General features: G+C 42.1%; 1 protein-coding gene across 2 annotated transcripts in view; it reads left to right on the forward strand.

The window, feature by feature from the left end:
* The window catches only part of rttn (rotatin), a 224,289-nt gene that overhangs the window by 64,649 nt on the left and 144,033 nt on the right, over window positions 1–15,607 (forward strand). For both annotated transcript variants that reach the window (XM_078217148.1, XM_078217147.1), the window contains one exon: window positions 2,581–2,720. In XM_078217148.1, the coding sequence (XP_078073274.1) occupies window positions 2,581–2,720 (140 nt within the window). The remainder of the gene's footprint in view (window positions 1–2,580; window positions 2,721–15,607) is intronic.

Here is a 15,607-nt window from a genome sequence, read left to right on the forward strand (position 1 = left end):
CTATCAATCTCGCAGCAGACACAGAGGAATTTATCAGGTGAATGAGGCTGCTGGAGTTTTTCCACAAACCGCAGCGAACACAATGAGAGCGCCAATGAACCGGAACAGCTGACAGAGTGGTGCAGCGACCGAAGAGGAAAGAGTCGAATTGGACTCCTCCGGAAGGTCGCTGCCCTCGACTCGACATGTATACCCAAGCCGTTAGGAGGTGCGTCAACACCAGATTCATCAGCCGCACTCACAAGACAACCCCGAATGTCACCCAAGCACAACGCAATGCCATCCGCGCTCTTAAGACCAACCGCAACATTGTCATCAAACCAGCAAAGGTTCATCATACTGAACAGAATGGATTACTGCAAAGAAGTGTGCCGACAACTGAACAACGAGGAACACTACAGATAGTTACCCGCAGACCTGACCAAAGAACACACCCATCAACTCAACAGACTGATCAAGACCTTTGATCTGGACCTTCAGAGCACCCTCCATGCTCTCATCCCACGTACTCCTCGCGTTGGAGATCTCTACTGCCTCCTGAAGATACACAAGGCAAACACACCCAGCCGTCCCATCGTATCAGGCAATGGGACCGTGTGAGAAAACCTCTCTGGCTACATCGAGGGAATCCTGAAACCCATCGTACAGAGAACCCCGAGCTTCTGTCGTGACACTACGGACTTCTTAGAGAAACTCAGCACCCATGGAGCAGTTGAACCAGGAACACTCCTCGTCACAATGGATGTCTTGGCACTCTACACCAGCATCCCCCATAACAACGGCATTGCTGCAACTGCCTCAGTACTCAACGCCGTCAACTGCCAATTTCCAGACGCAATTCGACAACTCATTTGCTTCATCCTGGACCACAGTGTCTTCATCTTCAACAACCAGTTCTTCATCCAGATATATGGAACAGCCATGGGGACCAAATTCGCACCTCAATATGCCAACATCTTCATGCACAGGTTCGAACAAGACTTCTTCACTGCACAGGACCTTCAACCGATGCTATACACTAGATACATTGATGAAATTTTCTTCCTTTGGACTCATGGCGAACAATCACTGAAATAACTACATGATGACATCAACAAGTTCCATCCCACTATCAGACTCACTATGGACTATTCTCCGGAATCGGCTGCATTCTTGGAGACACGCATCTTCATCAAGGACAGTCAGCTCAGCACTTCACTGTACTGCAAGCCCACGGATAACCTCACGATGCTCCACTTCACCCGAAACACGTTAAAGAAGCCATCCCCTACGGACAAGCCCTCCGTATACACAGGATCTGCTCGGATGAGGAGGATCGCAACAGATACTTACAGACGCTGAAAAACGCCCTTGTAAGAACAGGATATGGCGCTCAACTCATCAATCGACAGTTCCGATGTGCCACAGTGAAAAACCGCACAAACCTCCTCAGAAAACAAACACGGGACACGGTGGACAGAGTACCCTTTGTCGTCCAGTACTTCCCCGGAGCGGAGAAGCTACGACATCTTCTCCGGAGCATTCAACATGTCATTGATGAAGACAAACATCTCGCCAAGGCCATCCCCACGCCTCCACTACTTACCTTCAAACAACCGCGCAACCTCAAACAGACCATTGTACGCAGCAAACTATCCAGCCTTCAGGAGAACAGTGACCACGACACCACACAACCCTGCCACAGCAACCTCTGCAAGACGTGCCAGATCATCGACACGGATGCCATCATCTCATGTGAGAACACCATCCATCAGGTACACGGTACATACTCTTGTGACTCGGCCAACATTGTCTACCTGATACGCTGTAGGAAAGGATGTCCTGAGGCATGGTACATTGGCGAGACCATGCAGACGCTACGACAACAGATGAATGAACACCGCTCAACAATCACCAGGCAGGAGTGTTCCCTTCCTGTCGGGGAACACACTTCAGCAGTCAAAGGCATTCAGCCTCTGATCTTTGGGTAAGCGTTCTCCAAGGCGACCTTCACGACACAAGATAACACAGAATCGCTGAGCAGAAACTGATAGCCAAGTTCTGCACAGATGAGGACGGCCTCAACTGGGATCTTGGGTTCATGTCACACTATCTGTAACCGCCACGACTTGCCTGGGTTTGCAAAATCTCACTAACTGTCCTGGCTGGAGACAATACACACCTCTTTAACCTGGGCTTAACCCTCTCTCCACTCACATTGTCTGCATCTGTAAAGACTGGATTACCTGTTAAGACTCGCATTCCAACCATTATCTTGTAATTGAGTTTGTGTCTATATATGCCCTGTTTGTGAACTGAACTCTTCACTCACCTGATGATGGAGCAATGCTCCGAAAGCTCGTGCTACCAAATAAACCTGTTGGACTTTAACCTGGTGTTGTGAGACCACTTACTGTGCCTACCCCAGTCCAACGCCGGCATCTCCACATCATAGATGATTCATCAGGGTGAGCTATATCATTGAAAAGCTGCTGATTAAATGTTACACTTAAACCCACCTGTTTATTAAGTACTTATATTTGAGTCACAAATAGTATTGTTACTCTTCCCATACCTTAATGTATTCTCTGGTTTTTCTAGGGCTTTGCAACTACAGAAGATCCATTCGGAAGCTGCATCCTTGCACTGAGTGAGTCGTGCAGTGAAGCTACTGCTGGCAGTCTATCACACACAGCCAAGATTCGCGCATCTCTTCGGCTTTTTATGAGCAAATTACATTTGTAAGTATATTCTAATTTATTTTAAAATGAACCACTCTTTAGTATTGAACTGAGATGCAGCTATTAAGTTTCACAACAAAAAGTTGCATTTATTATACAGTGCGTTTCATGCCCTTGAGATATACCAAGCACACTTCACAGCCAATGAAGAACTTTTGAAGTATGTTCAGTTGTACTGTGGGGAAATTCAGCAGCCAGTATAACCAGAACAAGGTCCCACACACACACACACACACTCAAGAAAATAATCGGTTCTTACTGATCCCATGGTGCTAGTCAAAACCACAGAAAATATTGCAGTGGCTTGGAAAATATTTATCCCTCACCCAAAATCACAAAAACAGATTATCTGGTCATTGTTGTTTGTGGGATCTTGCTGTGCATTTTGGAGCCACTGTTTTCCTACGCTGGGGCAGTAACTTCACTAAAAGAAATGTTGACGAAATGAGATGAAGTAATCTGCGATGAGGCTGGTTTGGAGTATAAGCACTATTGGGTCAAATGTATCAGTGCAGTAAATTCTATGTAAAAGTGCTCTTTGAAGTACCTTGAGGTTAAATTGCTTTTCTACTTCCTTTGGTGTGATTTTAAGAAGTCAATAGTAAAGTAATCACCACGACAAATAAATCGGGTTTCTTGGTTTACTGGTGGGACAAAAATTAAGAGTTGTAATAAAAATTAATTCTAGATCATTTCAACAGCGAGAAACAGATACTGCATGTTACGTTTTGGAAAGACATTTTATATTCAGATCAAATTGGAATTCTTTGTCAGCGTATCATATCATTGCTTTTTTTAAATATAACCTACAAAATGTATAACTTTAGGAAAGGAATAACTGAGATACTGGTAAGTTCTTTGTGTGGAAGAGCTGTGATAGTTATTCTTCCTCTAACCATCGAACCACAGAAACCCTGCAGTGCAGAAGGAGGCCATTTGGCCCATTGAATCTGCACCAACTCTTCCAAATACCCAGCCGTGGGGCTACATTGATAGTAGAATTGTAGGAACAAATGACGTGCCAGGCTTCTCTGCTTGTAAATGGGGTAAACACAGTAAGAAGTTAACAACACCTGGTTAAAGTCCAATAGGTATATTTGGTAGCAAAAGCCACTAGCTTTCGGAGCGTGCTGCTCCTTTGTCAGGTGGAGTGGGAGATGTGCTCACAAACAGGGCATACAGAGACACAAACTCAATTTACAGAATAATCTTTGTAGAAACTTGATGTCTGTGTCACTCTGCGCGATCTTCTTGGAGATCTTCTCCACTTGGAGCCGGCAGTTTGCGGTGTCGATGGTAGTTTGTGTCTCTGTATGCCCTGTTTGTGAGCACATCTCCCACTCCACCTGACGAAGGAGCAGCACGCTCCGAAAGCTAGTGGCTTTTGCTACCAAATAAACTTGTTGGACTTTAACCTGGTATTGTTAAACTTCTTACTATGTTTACCCCAGTCCAACGCCGGCATCTCCACATTATGTAAATGGGGTAACATAGAAGGTTAATATAGGTGGGGATAAAATTTCTCATTGCTTCACAATTGTAGATATTAACATTTGTCTTGTCAGCAGATAGAAATACCCGGCATGTCCATTCAGCCCATCTTGACCAGCTGGTGTTTATGTTCTACACAAGCTTACGCACATTGCTTCATCAAACCCTATCAATGTGGATTTAAACATTTTGGAGTTTATTTGTCAGAAAAACGTGCAAGCATAATTTATTCCTCACTTGAAGGGTTTTTAATAATTGTTGAGACAATGTTTGAGAAACATTAAAATTATCTAACAATTTTAAATCAAGTTTAAAAGTTTGATCTCTGAAAGAGAGATGTGATATAAGAATTAGATTAAAAGATACCTGCTGGTTCATCAATTCTTTATTGAACAAAGAAATCTAATAATAAAACCGAGAAGCAATGGAAGTAAAATGATAGAACTCTCACTGCAATGATCAAATAGCAGTGTCATACAGGCTTAAGCATACAACTCATTGCAAAGAATAATTGGATCTTTTCCACAGCCATTAAAAGAAATTTATTGGAATGGGAGTATTTGATGTCATGGAAATCTCTAGCCAGATATGATTTGTAGTATTAGTTTATCCTCCATCAATTTATTACAGAAATGGAATTATATTGTAGGGACAAGAGCTTCTGTGTTGACAGAAGAAGTGTTTGAAGTCAAGGGCTTCAGACCTGACACCAAACTCATAGTCTACAGAGCAGTAGTGATATCCACCCTCCTATATGTCTCAGAGATGTGGGATGCGTACAGCAAGCACCTCAAAACCCTGGAGAACTAACACTAGCGCAGCCTTCACAAAATCCTGAAAATCCATTGGCAAGGTGAGTGCACAATGTTCTCGGTCAGGCCATCTTCCCCCAGCATTGACCATGCTTGATCAGATCCACTGAGTGAGCCACATCATCCACATGTCTGACATAAGACTCCCGAAACAAACTCTCAACTTGGAGCTTCGACACAGCAAGCGAGCCCCAAACGGAAGCGGAAACAAGGGCACCCTCAAAGCCTCCTTAAAAAAAACTGTAATATCTCTACTAACAACTGGGAATCTTTGGCCCAAGAACCCCCAAAACAGAAGAAAAGCTTCCAGGAAGGAGCTGAACATCTTGCGTTTCATTGCTGAGAGCTAGCTGAAGTCAAGTGTCAGCAGCGAAAGGAACAAGTGGCAACGCGGACACCTCACCCACCCGCTCCCCCAGCCAGTATTTTCCCCACCTGTGACAGAGACTGTAGGTCATGCATTGGATTCTACAGATACCTGAGAATTAATTTTTAGTGTGGAAGTATGTCATCCTCAACTCTAACAGACCTTAACTAACAGAAAGCAAAGAGTGGGGGTATATGGGTGTTTTTCTGGATGGCGATCAGCGAATAGTAGTGTGTCTCAGGGATCAGTGATGGGACCGCAATTGTTTACGATTTACATAGGTAAGTTGGGGTTGGGGACCGAGTGTAGTGTCAAAATTCGCAGATGACACTAAGATGAGTTATAGTGCAAGATGTGCAGAGGACACAAAGTCTGCAAAGGGATATAGATAGTCTAAGTGAACGGACAAAGGTCTGGCAGATGGAATACAATGTTGGTAAATGTGGGGTCATCCATTTTGGTAGGAATAACAGCAAAATTGTCTATGTTTTAAATGGTAAAAATTTGCAGCATGCTGCTGTGCAGAGGGACCTGGGTGTCTTTGAGCAGGAATTGCAATAAGTTGGTTTGCAGGTGCAGCAGGTAATTAAGAAGACAAATGGAATTTTGTCCTTCATTGCTAGAGGGATGGAGTTTAAAAATAATGAGGTTATGTTGCAGCTCCTATAAGGTGCTGGTGAGGCCACACCTGGAGTACTGTGCACAGTTTTGGTCTCTTTAGTTGAGAAAGGATATGCTGGCACTGGAGGGGTTGCAGAGGAGATTCACTAGGTTGATTCCGGAGTTGAGAGGGTTGGCTTATGAGGAGACGCTAAGTAGACTGGGACTATACTCATTGGAATTCAGAAGAATGAGGGGAGATCTTATAGGAACATATAAGATTATGAAGGGAATAGATAAGATAGAAGCAGGGAAGTTGTTTCCACTGGCGGGTGAAACTAGAACTAGGGGGCATGGCCTCAAAATAAGGGGGAGCAGATTTAGGACTGAGTTGAGGAGGAACTTCTTCACCTAAAGGGTTGTGAATCTGAGGAATTCCCTGCCCAGTGAAACAATTGAGGCTACCTCATTGAATATTTTTCAGGCAAGGATATATACATTTTTGAACAGTAAAGGAATTAAGGGTTATGGTGAGCGGGCGGGTAAGTGGAGCTGAGTCCACAAAAAGATCAGCCATTATCTTATTGAATGGCGGAACAGGCTTGAGGGGCCAAATGGCTACTCCTGCTCCTAGTTCTTATGTTCTTATGACTCTGAGGGACTGTCAAAGAAGAAGAGGTTAAATGGTTGAAATTCTGAGGTTGTCTAATTTGTTCTACTTTCCAAATACCTTCCAGATGCCATTGTTTCGCAGCAGATATCTATGAGAAAAGTACGAAGAGAGGCACCCTTAAATACATTTTGGGGAGCACATTTAATGTTTTCCCATACAATATACGAACACTTTGGACATCAACCAATATTTATTTATTTTAGGTTGAAAAACTGAGGTCATTCTAAATCTGCGTCAGTCTAGACCACAGATCAACCCAAATGATAGATTGGACATGTTGATCAATGTCACCTTGTATGAACATGACTGATCGCTTGTCACCACTCTAACCTGTTTTGGTGCAGCTGCTGGCACTATTTGAGGCCAGTTACAAAGTGATGTACGGGAGCTTGATTTAATTCATTACGTTTGCCAGCTGTGACAAAAATGGTGTTCTGGTACCAGATCTATCTTGTTAACCTGTCATTTTACCAGCTTTAACATTCGTCTGTTTCTCAGCCAAAATCTAACTAATCCTGTCACGTGGATTCTGCACTCAGACAACCAATTGCCTGTTTTAAAAGTGGCGTTTCCTGGAGCGGCAGCTCTTCCTGTTTTATCACTAGCTTTTATGAACATATGAATGGTGGCCTGCTCCACCATTCAATACGATCATGGCTGATCTGATTGTAACTCCAATCCCACATTCCTGCCTACCCCCATAACCTTTCACCACCTTGCTTATCATGAATCTAGCTACCTCTGCCTTAAACATATTCAAAGACTCTGCTTCTGCCTTTGGAGAAAGAAATACCCCTCATCTCTGTCTTAAATGAATGACCCCTTATATTTAAACAGCAACTGCCTAGTTCTAGATTCACCAACAAGAGGAAACATCCTCTCCACATTGACCTTGTCAAGCTTACTGGAGTTTCTGTTCCAGAAATCGAGATCCCTAAGCTTGGAACCTGAATTGTGTTTCATTCCCTGGAAGGGAATATTTCTTCAGCCCTTTCTCTTTTGTTTATAGAATCCTCAGGTAAAAGTCACCAGGGTAAGTCCCATGCAGGACTTCTGTTTACAGCAAGGTGCTGCTTGACTGTTTGCAGTTCAAAAGAGAAGAAACCAGGGGATTACTGTTAAAAGTGATAAAGAATGATGATGGCAACCAGAATTCTACAAAGCATACTTTTAATGCCCTTGTCAGGTATTTATCCAATTCTCTTTTGAACATTACTTCTCCTATCACCCTTTCAGGTAGTGAATTATCAATCATAACATCTTCCTACGTAAACAGAAAGTTTCCTCGTGCCGTCCCTGGTTCCTTTGGTAATTACCTTGAATCTGTGTCCACTGGTTATTGGCCCTTCTGCCACTGGAAACAGTTTCCCCTTATTTACTCATCAAACCTGTTGATGACTTTGAGCATTTCTATCAAATCTCCTCCCTGCTCTTAAAGGAAGAAAAAAACCACCTTCTCCAATCTCACCACATAACTGAAGGCCTTCATCCCTGATGCCATTCCACTAAATTTCTCCTGTACTTTCTTTAGACCTTGTTTTCTTTTAAAAAGTGTGCACAGAATTAGTCAGCTAATGCGACTGATATCTAACCAGTGATTTGTCGTAGAGATTTAGCACAACTTTTTTTACTTTTGCATTCTTTCCCACTATTAATAAAACCATGGATCCCATATTTTTAATACCATCTCAACTTGCCCTGCCACCTTCAAAGATTATGTATCCACACTCCCACTTCTCTCTGTTTCTGGGCCCTCTATAATTTTGCGATTTGGTGTCTATTGCGCCTCCGAATCCTTCCTCCCAAAGTGTATCACTTCACGTCAAAATAAAAAAATCTTTTTTACTGTAGTACCTCTAGTATGGTGGCTTGTCAACAACATATTCCAACAAATACAGCCCATGACTGAGTAACTCACTTGTTTTGGCACAATGAACACAATATTTTCAGCTGTTCAAAATCACTGTTGCCATCATCTGTGTGGTCCTTTGTATAGTGTGTACTTTTAAGGGTCATTTTACTTCGACAAAATGGAGTTGAGTTAGTGTCAAGTTTTATTTATTGCATGAATTGTAATGACACTTGCTATATTTGGCAATATTCTTTTGTTGTATAATGAACCTGATATTTGGTCATATGCCTTCTTTGTTGCTCTCATTTTAACCTGGAGAACTTGGCCCCTTGAATTCGAGTTTGAACAACTGGAGGTGTGTGCACATAGGTGGCTATCCGCAAAACACAAAGGGTTCTGATGTTCTGCCATGGTATAGGAGTTATGGGCGATCAGCTGGCCCTTAACTGGCTTATCATTTTACCTAAAAGTCATATGGTATATATGTATCTGTATAATATATGTACTTTTAAATTTCATTCCATGCTCAGAGTTACAAAGCCAATGCACAGAATGAACAGGGCAAGTCCTTAATCCATTTCCTTGCTTGCTTCAAAAACCAATTAAAATTAAAATTGAATCCAGTTCATGGCCCCCCACAAAATCATAGAATCCCTGGAATTATGGGATCCCTACAATGCGGAAGGAGGCCTTGCGGCCCCTCAAGACTGCACCGGCTCTCCGAAAGAGCATCCTACCCAGCCCTCACCCCACAAAGCCCCATAGTCCCATGCATTTACCATGGCTAATCCGCCTAACCTGCACCTCTTTGGACTGTGGGAAGAAACCCCATGCAGACACGGGGAGAACATGCAAGCTCCACACAGACAGCCACCCAAGGCTTGAATCGAATCCAGGTCCCTGACGCTGTGAGGCAGCAGTGCTGACCACTGTGCCACCGCATTGCCACAAAAGAGACATACTAGACCCAAGCTGATAAAAACAGGCATTACGCCTGACCTCACGCTTGATCCTAGACTTGACCTTAGCCAAATGGCCGATGTATTATATTTGGTTTTAGTTTAGTATTCCCTTACTATTCATTATTCAATTATTTATGTGCATCCTTTTCTTTATTATGATTCTGATCACTTTAATGTTGCTATGCTCCACTTAATTTTAATTTTATCCTTTTAGATTTAATTACTCTGATTATTTTTATATTTACTGTTACAGTTTGATTTAAAGCATTAAACATCTTCCTCCACTGCACCAAATTCCTACTTAACTAATCTAATTTATTCATGAGTTGTGGGCACCATTGGCAGTTCAGCATTTATTGTCCATCCCTAATTGTGCTCGAGTAGCTGGTGGTGAGGCACCTTGTTGAACTGCTGCAATCTGTGTGGTGAAGGTATTTCCATAATGTTTGGAGTATGGAGTTCCACAATTTTGACCCAGCAACATTGAAGGAACAGTGATACATTACCAAGTCTCGGTGTGTGTTCTCAAGAGAGTCCTGGAGTTGGTGTTTCCATATGCCTGATGCCTTGTCCTTCCAGATGGTAAAGATCCCAGGTTTGGGAAATGCTTGTCGAAGAAACCGTGGTGAGTTGTTGCATTGCAGTTTGTAGATTGTATTTACTGTAGCCATACTGCACCCGTTGTGGAGTGAAATAATGCTTAAGATGGGAGATAATGTGCTAATCAAATGGGTTGCTTTGCGCTACATGGTGTTGAGCTTCTTGAATGTTGATGATATGGCCCTCCATGCACATGGATATATTCCATCGCACTCCTTTTACCTTGGAAATAGTAGACAGACTTTAGGGAGTTGGGAGGTGACTCACTTAATACAAATTCTGGCATGTTCTTGTTGATGATTTTTAGAGTTTATGACTTGCAATACTTCCAGTTCTGTGCGTCAGAAAATCTTCTAATATATACCTTTTGGAAGTGCTTCAATTACAACTGGTCAGTCAACAGTCAACCACTATAATTAACACCAAGTCAGAGATCTACTGCCAGGTGATTAACTGTTTATTGTTAATTGCTGCTGACTTGCATTCATAATGGAAGAAAGCTCATTTTATTTCAGTTTAAACTATCTGTACCACTTAGTGAATTCCCACTCTAACCATTCTTGCATTAGCACTCTTTTTAGTAGATGCTTCCAGATAGGTTATCTTTTGTGAGTTTGTAGTGATATGATCAAAGAATTATAGCTACTCCAAAGTGAGTCAGACACCAAGTTCCTGTTGGCTTATTGTGGTAGCACAGCAGAGCATGATACGCAGCACTTGAGCACGAGTTCGGGTGTGTGGAGCAGCAGTTGAACGTGAGTCCAAACTCGCATTCTGCGGAAGTGGAGCACGAGTCCAAGCTCGAGTTGCAGCGGTTAAAAATCGGTGGTGGAGCTCTGACAGTTGACCATCAGAAGTTGAAGAATATGAAGTCTTTATTGTATTCCTTTCCATATAGTCTGCTTCAAATAAATAATTCAATTACTTTCACCTGCCAAGTAATTGTAGAGTCTCGCAATTGTTACATTTGGCGATTATCTAAATTGGGACTAGAGTCACCAGTTCCTGAGATCGAGGGGTGGTGGAAAAGTCTGCCTGTTATTTTTAAAAAAAAAATCTCTGCAGCAACAATAAGTAAAAAAAAAAAATGCTCCTTTTTAGGAAAGTTTATTCTTTTGACCCAGAGATTGAATACTGGGCTCTGTACATTGAAAGACTCTGCTATTTCTTCGTTAATGAGATTACAGGAGAAAATAAGCAAAAAGAATTCTGCTTACGATATGTGGACCTCACTAGTGCATCTTCTGAAACTACTATCACCAGACGGTAGCACAGTGGTTAGCACTGCTGCTTCACAGCTCCAGGGACCTGGGTTCGATTCCCGGCTTGGGTCACTGTCTGTGTGGAGTTTGCACATTCTCCTCGTGTCTGCGTGGGTTTCCTCCGGGTGCTCCGGTTTCCTCCCACAGTCCAAAGATGTGCGGGTTAGGTTGATTGGCCATGCTAAAAAATTGCCCCTTAGTGTCTTGAGATGCGCAGGTTAGAGGGATTAGTGGGTAAATATGTAGGGATATGGGGGTAGGGCCTGGGTGGGATTGTGGTCGGTGCAGACTCGATGGGCCAAATGGCCTCTTTCTGTACTGTAGGGTTTCTATGATTTCAGAAACTCCAGATGCTAAGCCTTCTGACCAGCTTGTAACTTTAGTTGATGATCATTATAACCCTTGACCGTCGATCATCATGCAGCGTTTTAAGTTTAACTCTGCTGTAAAGGGACCCTGGGAAGTCAATTGTGACATATACGGCAAAACAAAGAAAATTGGTTGAGTCATTTGAATTTGGATATTAGCTAAATGACATGCTGCAAGACAGATTAGTTTGCAGCATAAATAACTAAAACATACAGAAAAAACTACTGACAGGATTTTCTTAGAGAAAGCCATGGAAATAGGCAATTGAGAGTGCGTAGAGAGGCACTCTCCCAGTTACAGTGCATGTATAAAGGAGCGGTGAGTCAGCTTTAGTATAAAACTGTGGCAAGTTGGGAGGGCAGAGTTGAGTGCACAGACAGAGCAGAAACTCAACTAGCATGGCAGAGGACAAAAGAAAAACAAAGCTGTCATCAAATCAGAAATTCTGACAAATGTTATAGGTGCAGGGGAGATCACCCCCAGGAAAAATGTAAACTCTAGGATCGTATCTGTTTCAGCTGCAGTCAAAGAGGCCACATCTGAATCAAGTGCCGAGTCAAAAAGCATATACCTAGTTTAAACAAAAAAACTGAACACCAATGCAGAATTTAGAATATGATTCAGAAGTGGAATCAGAGACATAGCAATCAAATAATGTAAATAGGAGTAAATTGGATCCTATGGTAATGGCTCTTGGTTAACAGACAGCCACTAAGCATGGAAGTGGATCGGTACTTCTATTACCATCGTAGGGGAGCAGACATTTAAATACCGTCAAGGTGGAGTTCAACACCTAACGTTAAGTAATGCAACAGCTCGATTCGCCACATATATGGGGGAAACCCTCAAAATTTTGGGAACCATATCCACACCAGTGACTTATCAGCACCAGTCTACTCAACCACTGATCATTGTCGCAAAAGGGGCCTAGTCTCATGGGACGAGATTGGTTACGTTAAAGAAAACTAAATTGGTTAAATATCTTCAATATATCTGATGGTGGTTTACAAGAAGTTTTTTAAAAAAATACCCAAAGGTTTTTCAAAATGAGTTCGGCAGAATTCTGGGAGTCACAATCGAGACGCTACCCCAAATCTTTTTAGAGCTCCTCCAGTGCCTTATGCCTTGCATCAGAAAGTCGAGACAGAACTTAAACGTTCAGAAGAATTAGAAATCATTAGGTCAATAGTTTTCTGAATGGGCTACTCCCATCGTACCCATACTAAAATTGGACAGGACTGTCCGTATTTTCATAGATTCATCCAATCCCCATAGTGTAGAAGGAGGCCATTCAACCCATTGAGCTTGCACTGACAACAATCCCACCCAGGCCCCATCCCTGTAATCTCATGTATTTTCCCTGCTAATCCCTCTGACACTAAGGGGCAATTTAACGTGGCCAATCAATTTAATCTGTACATCGTGTGAGGACTACAAATCACACAGCCAAGCTGCACAAAAATTGAGTATCTTTATGCAAAGCTAGCAGGAAGCCTATACAAAAATAGACATGAGCCACGTCTATTAGCAATTAGAATTGGATCAGAATTCAAGAACATTTTTAACACTTAACGCCCACAAGGGTTTATTTCAATCCCTTTTTGTGTGTCTTCAGCATGCACTCATTTTAAATGAACCATGGAAAGTTTATTGCAAGACATACCCAAAGAAATGATATACATGGATGATGTTTTAATAACAGGAGTTGCCCTAAAAAAGCGTTTGGCAAACATAGGGGTGCTTAAGAGATTCAAAGAGGCAGGGGTGCGACTTAAAAGAGAGAAGAGTACCTTTCAGGCTCATTAGGTCACTTACCTTGGAATTAAAGTCAATGCCAAGGGACTACACCCTTTTGAAGAAAAACTGAAAGCTATAAAGGAAGCACCAGCACTGAGAAATGTGTCAGTACTGAAAAACCTTTTGGGCATGATTAATTATTATGGCTGGTTGATACCAAATAAATCAACATTACTGGTACCGTTATACCTGCTTTTAAAAAAATATCAACATTGATATTGGAGCGAATCACAAAGAGGCTTTCAAGAAAGTTAAATTTGCTTTACAATCTTCAGAAGTGCTTGTCCATTTTGACCCAAAAAGAGATGATAATTTTGCCAGTTAGCATAGGGGCAGTTTTGTCTCATAGAATGAAGATGGCGTAGAACAGCCCATTGCTTTTACATCAAGAACCTTAACTGATACCAAGAGAAAATATTCCCAAATTGAGAGAGAAGGGCCAGCTATCATTTATGGAGTTAAAATATTCCACCAATATGTTTACAAGTGTCACTTTGTGATTGCAAGCCACTATTATTAGGGTTATTTTACAAGGGCAAGCTTATTTCTCTATTGGATCAGCCAGCGTCCAATGGTGGGCTTTACTTCTAGCAGCATACAACTACATACTCCAACATAAACCAGGTACCACAATATCAAATGCAGATGCCCTGAATCGACTTCCACTGCTTCGAACAATGCCACCACCACAGTACCACGAGAAATAGTGTTAGCCCTGTCACTGTTGTCAAAACAAGTCTGGAATTGCACTCCGAGACCCAGTCCAGTTGATATTTTTTTTAAAGCAGGTATAACGGTACCAGTAATGTTGATTTATTTGGTATCAACCAGCCATAATAATTAATCATGCCCAAAAGGTTTTTCAGTACTGGCACATTTCTCAGTGCTGGTGCTTCCTTTATAGCTTTCACTTTTTCTTCAAAAGGGTGCAGTCCCTTGGCATTGACTTTAATTCCAAGGTAAGTGACCATATCGGACCACTTCAAACTTTTTCAGCACTGCAAAGACGAATTGAGGTGTGAGGACGGAGTAATACTGTGGGTGTCTAGGGTAGTGGTTCCTGGCCCAGCAAGAGAAACTTCACTGCAGGAATTACACAATGTTCACCCAGGTCAGACTAAAATGAAGATGTTCGCAAGAAGTTATATTTGGTGGTCAGGCATTGATAAAGATATTGAAAATCTAGTAAAGTGTTGTGATCAATTCCAATTGCAAGAAAGAATGTCTCCTTGGCTAACTTGCACCTGTGGGAGATGCCTGGCTGACCTTGGGTACAGTTGCATGTGGATTTTGCTGGTCCATTTTGGGCACTATGTTCCTAATTACTGTTGATGCCCATTCTAAGTGTCTTAATATTTATGAAATGAAAACACCAATGTGATCTGCAACAATCAAAAAACTACAACAAACATTTGCTACACATGGCCTGCCAGAAGTTTTAGTCTCAGGTAATGGAACAGAGTTTCAGCAGTTAATGAATAATGGAATAAAACATGTCTACATGGTACCCTATCACCCAGCTTTGAATCGCTGAGCAGAAAGAGCTGTCCAGATGTTCAGGGCAGCAATGAATAAACAACCGGTGCACCCAGCTTGCTAGATTTCTCCTCACTTACAGAGCAACACCACACTTTACTCTGAGAATACCCCTCACAAGAGGGATACTAATGGGGAGGTGTCTCTGAACAAGACTTGATCTGGTGTTTCCAAATTTAGCGGAGAAAGTGGAAACGAAACAAGGTATGCAAAAGGGATATCATTATTTTGTTAGGGATGATAGAGATCATTTGAGATAAATGACTTTGTATTCATTAGGAACTTTAAATTTGGTACATCCTGGGTGCCTGGGAAAATCATAACTAAAACAGCCCGATGTCGAATCTGATTGACCTCCAAGGAAGAAAAATAAGACCACATAAGCAAGAACAAAACTAACACGAGACAAACAGAGAAGGATAATTCATTTCTTCAATATTGCCAAGTTCAGTGGGACCGTTTAATTCGGAAAAGGCACTTGGTGTTGTTCCCATGGGAACTGGAGCAGATGTCTGCACTAGTGCATCTTCTGAAACTACAAATACCTGATCACTAATCAAGACATT

This window comes from Mustelus asterias, chromosome 7, assembly GCF_964213995.1.
Source record: "Mustelus asterias chromosome 7, sMusAst1.hap1.1, whole genome shotgun sequence".
Lineage (NCBI taxonomy): Eukaryota > Metazoa > Chordata > Chondrichthyes > Carcharhiniformes > Triakidae > Mustelus > Mustelus asterias.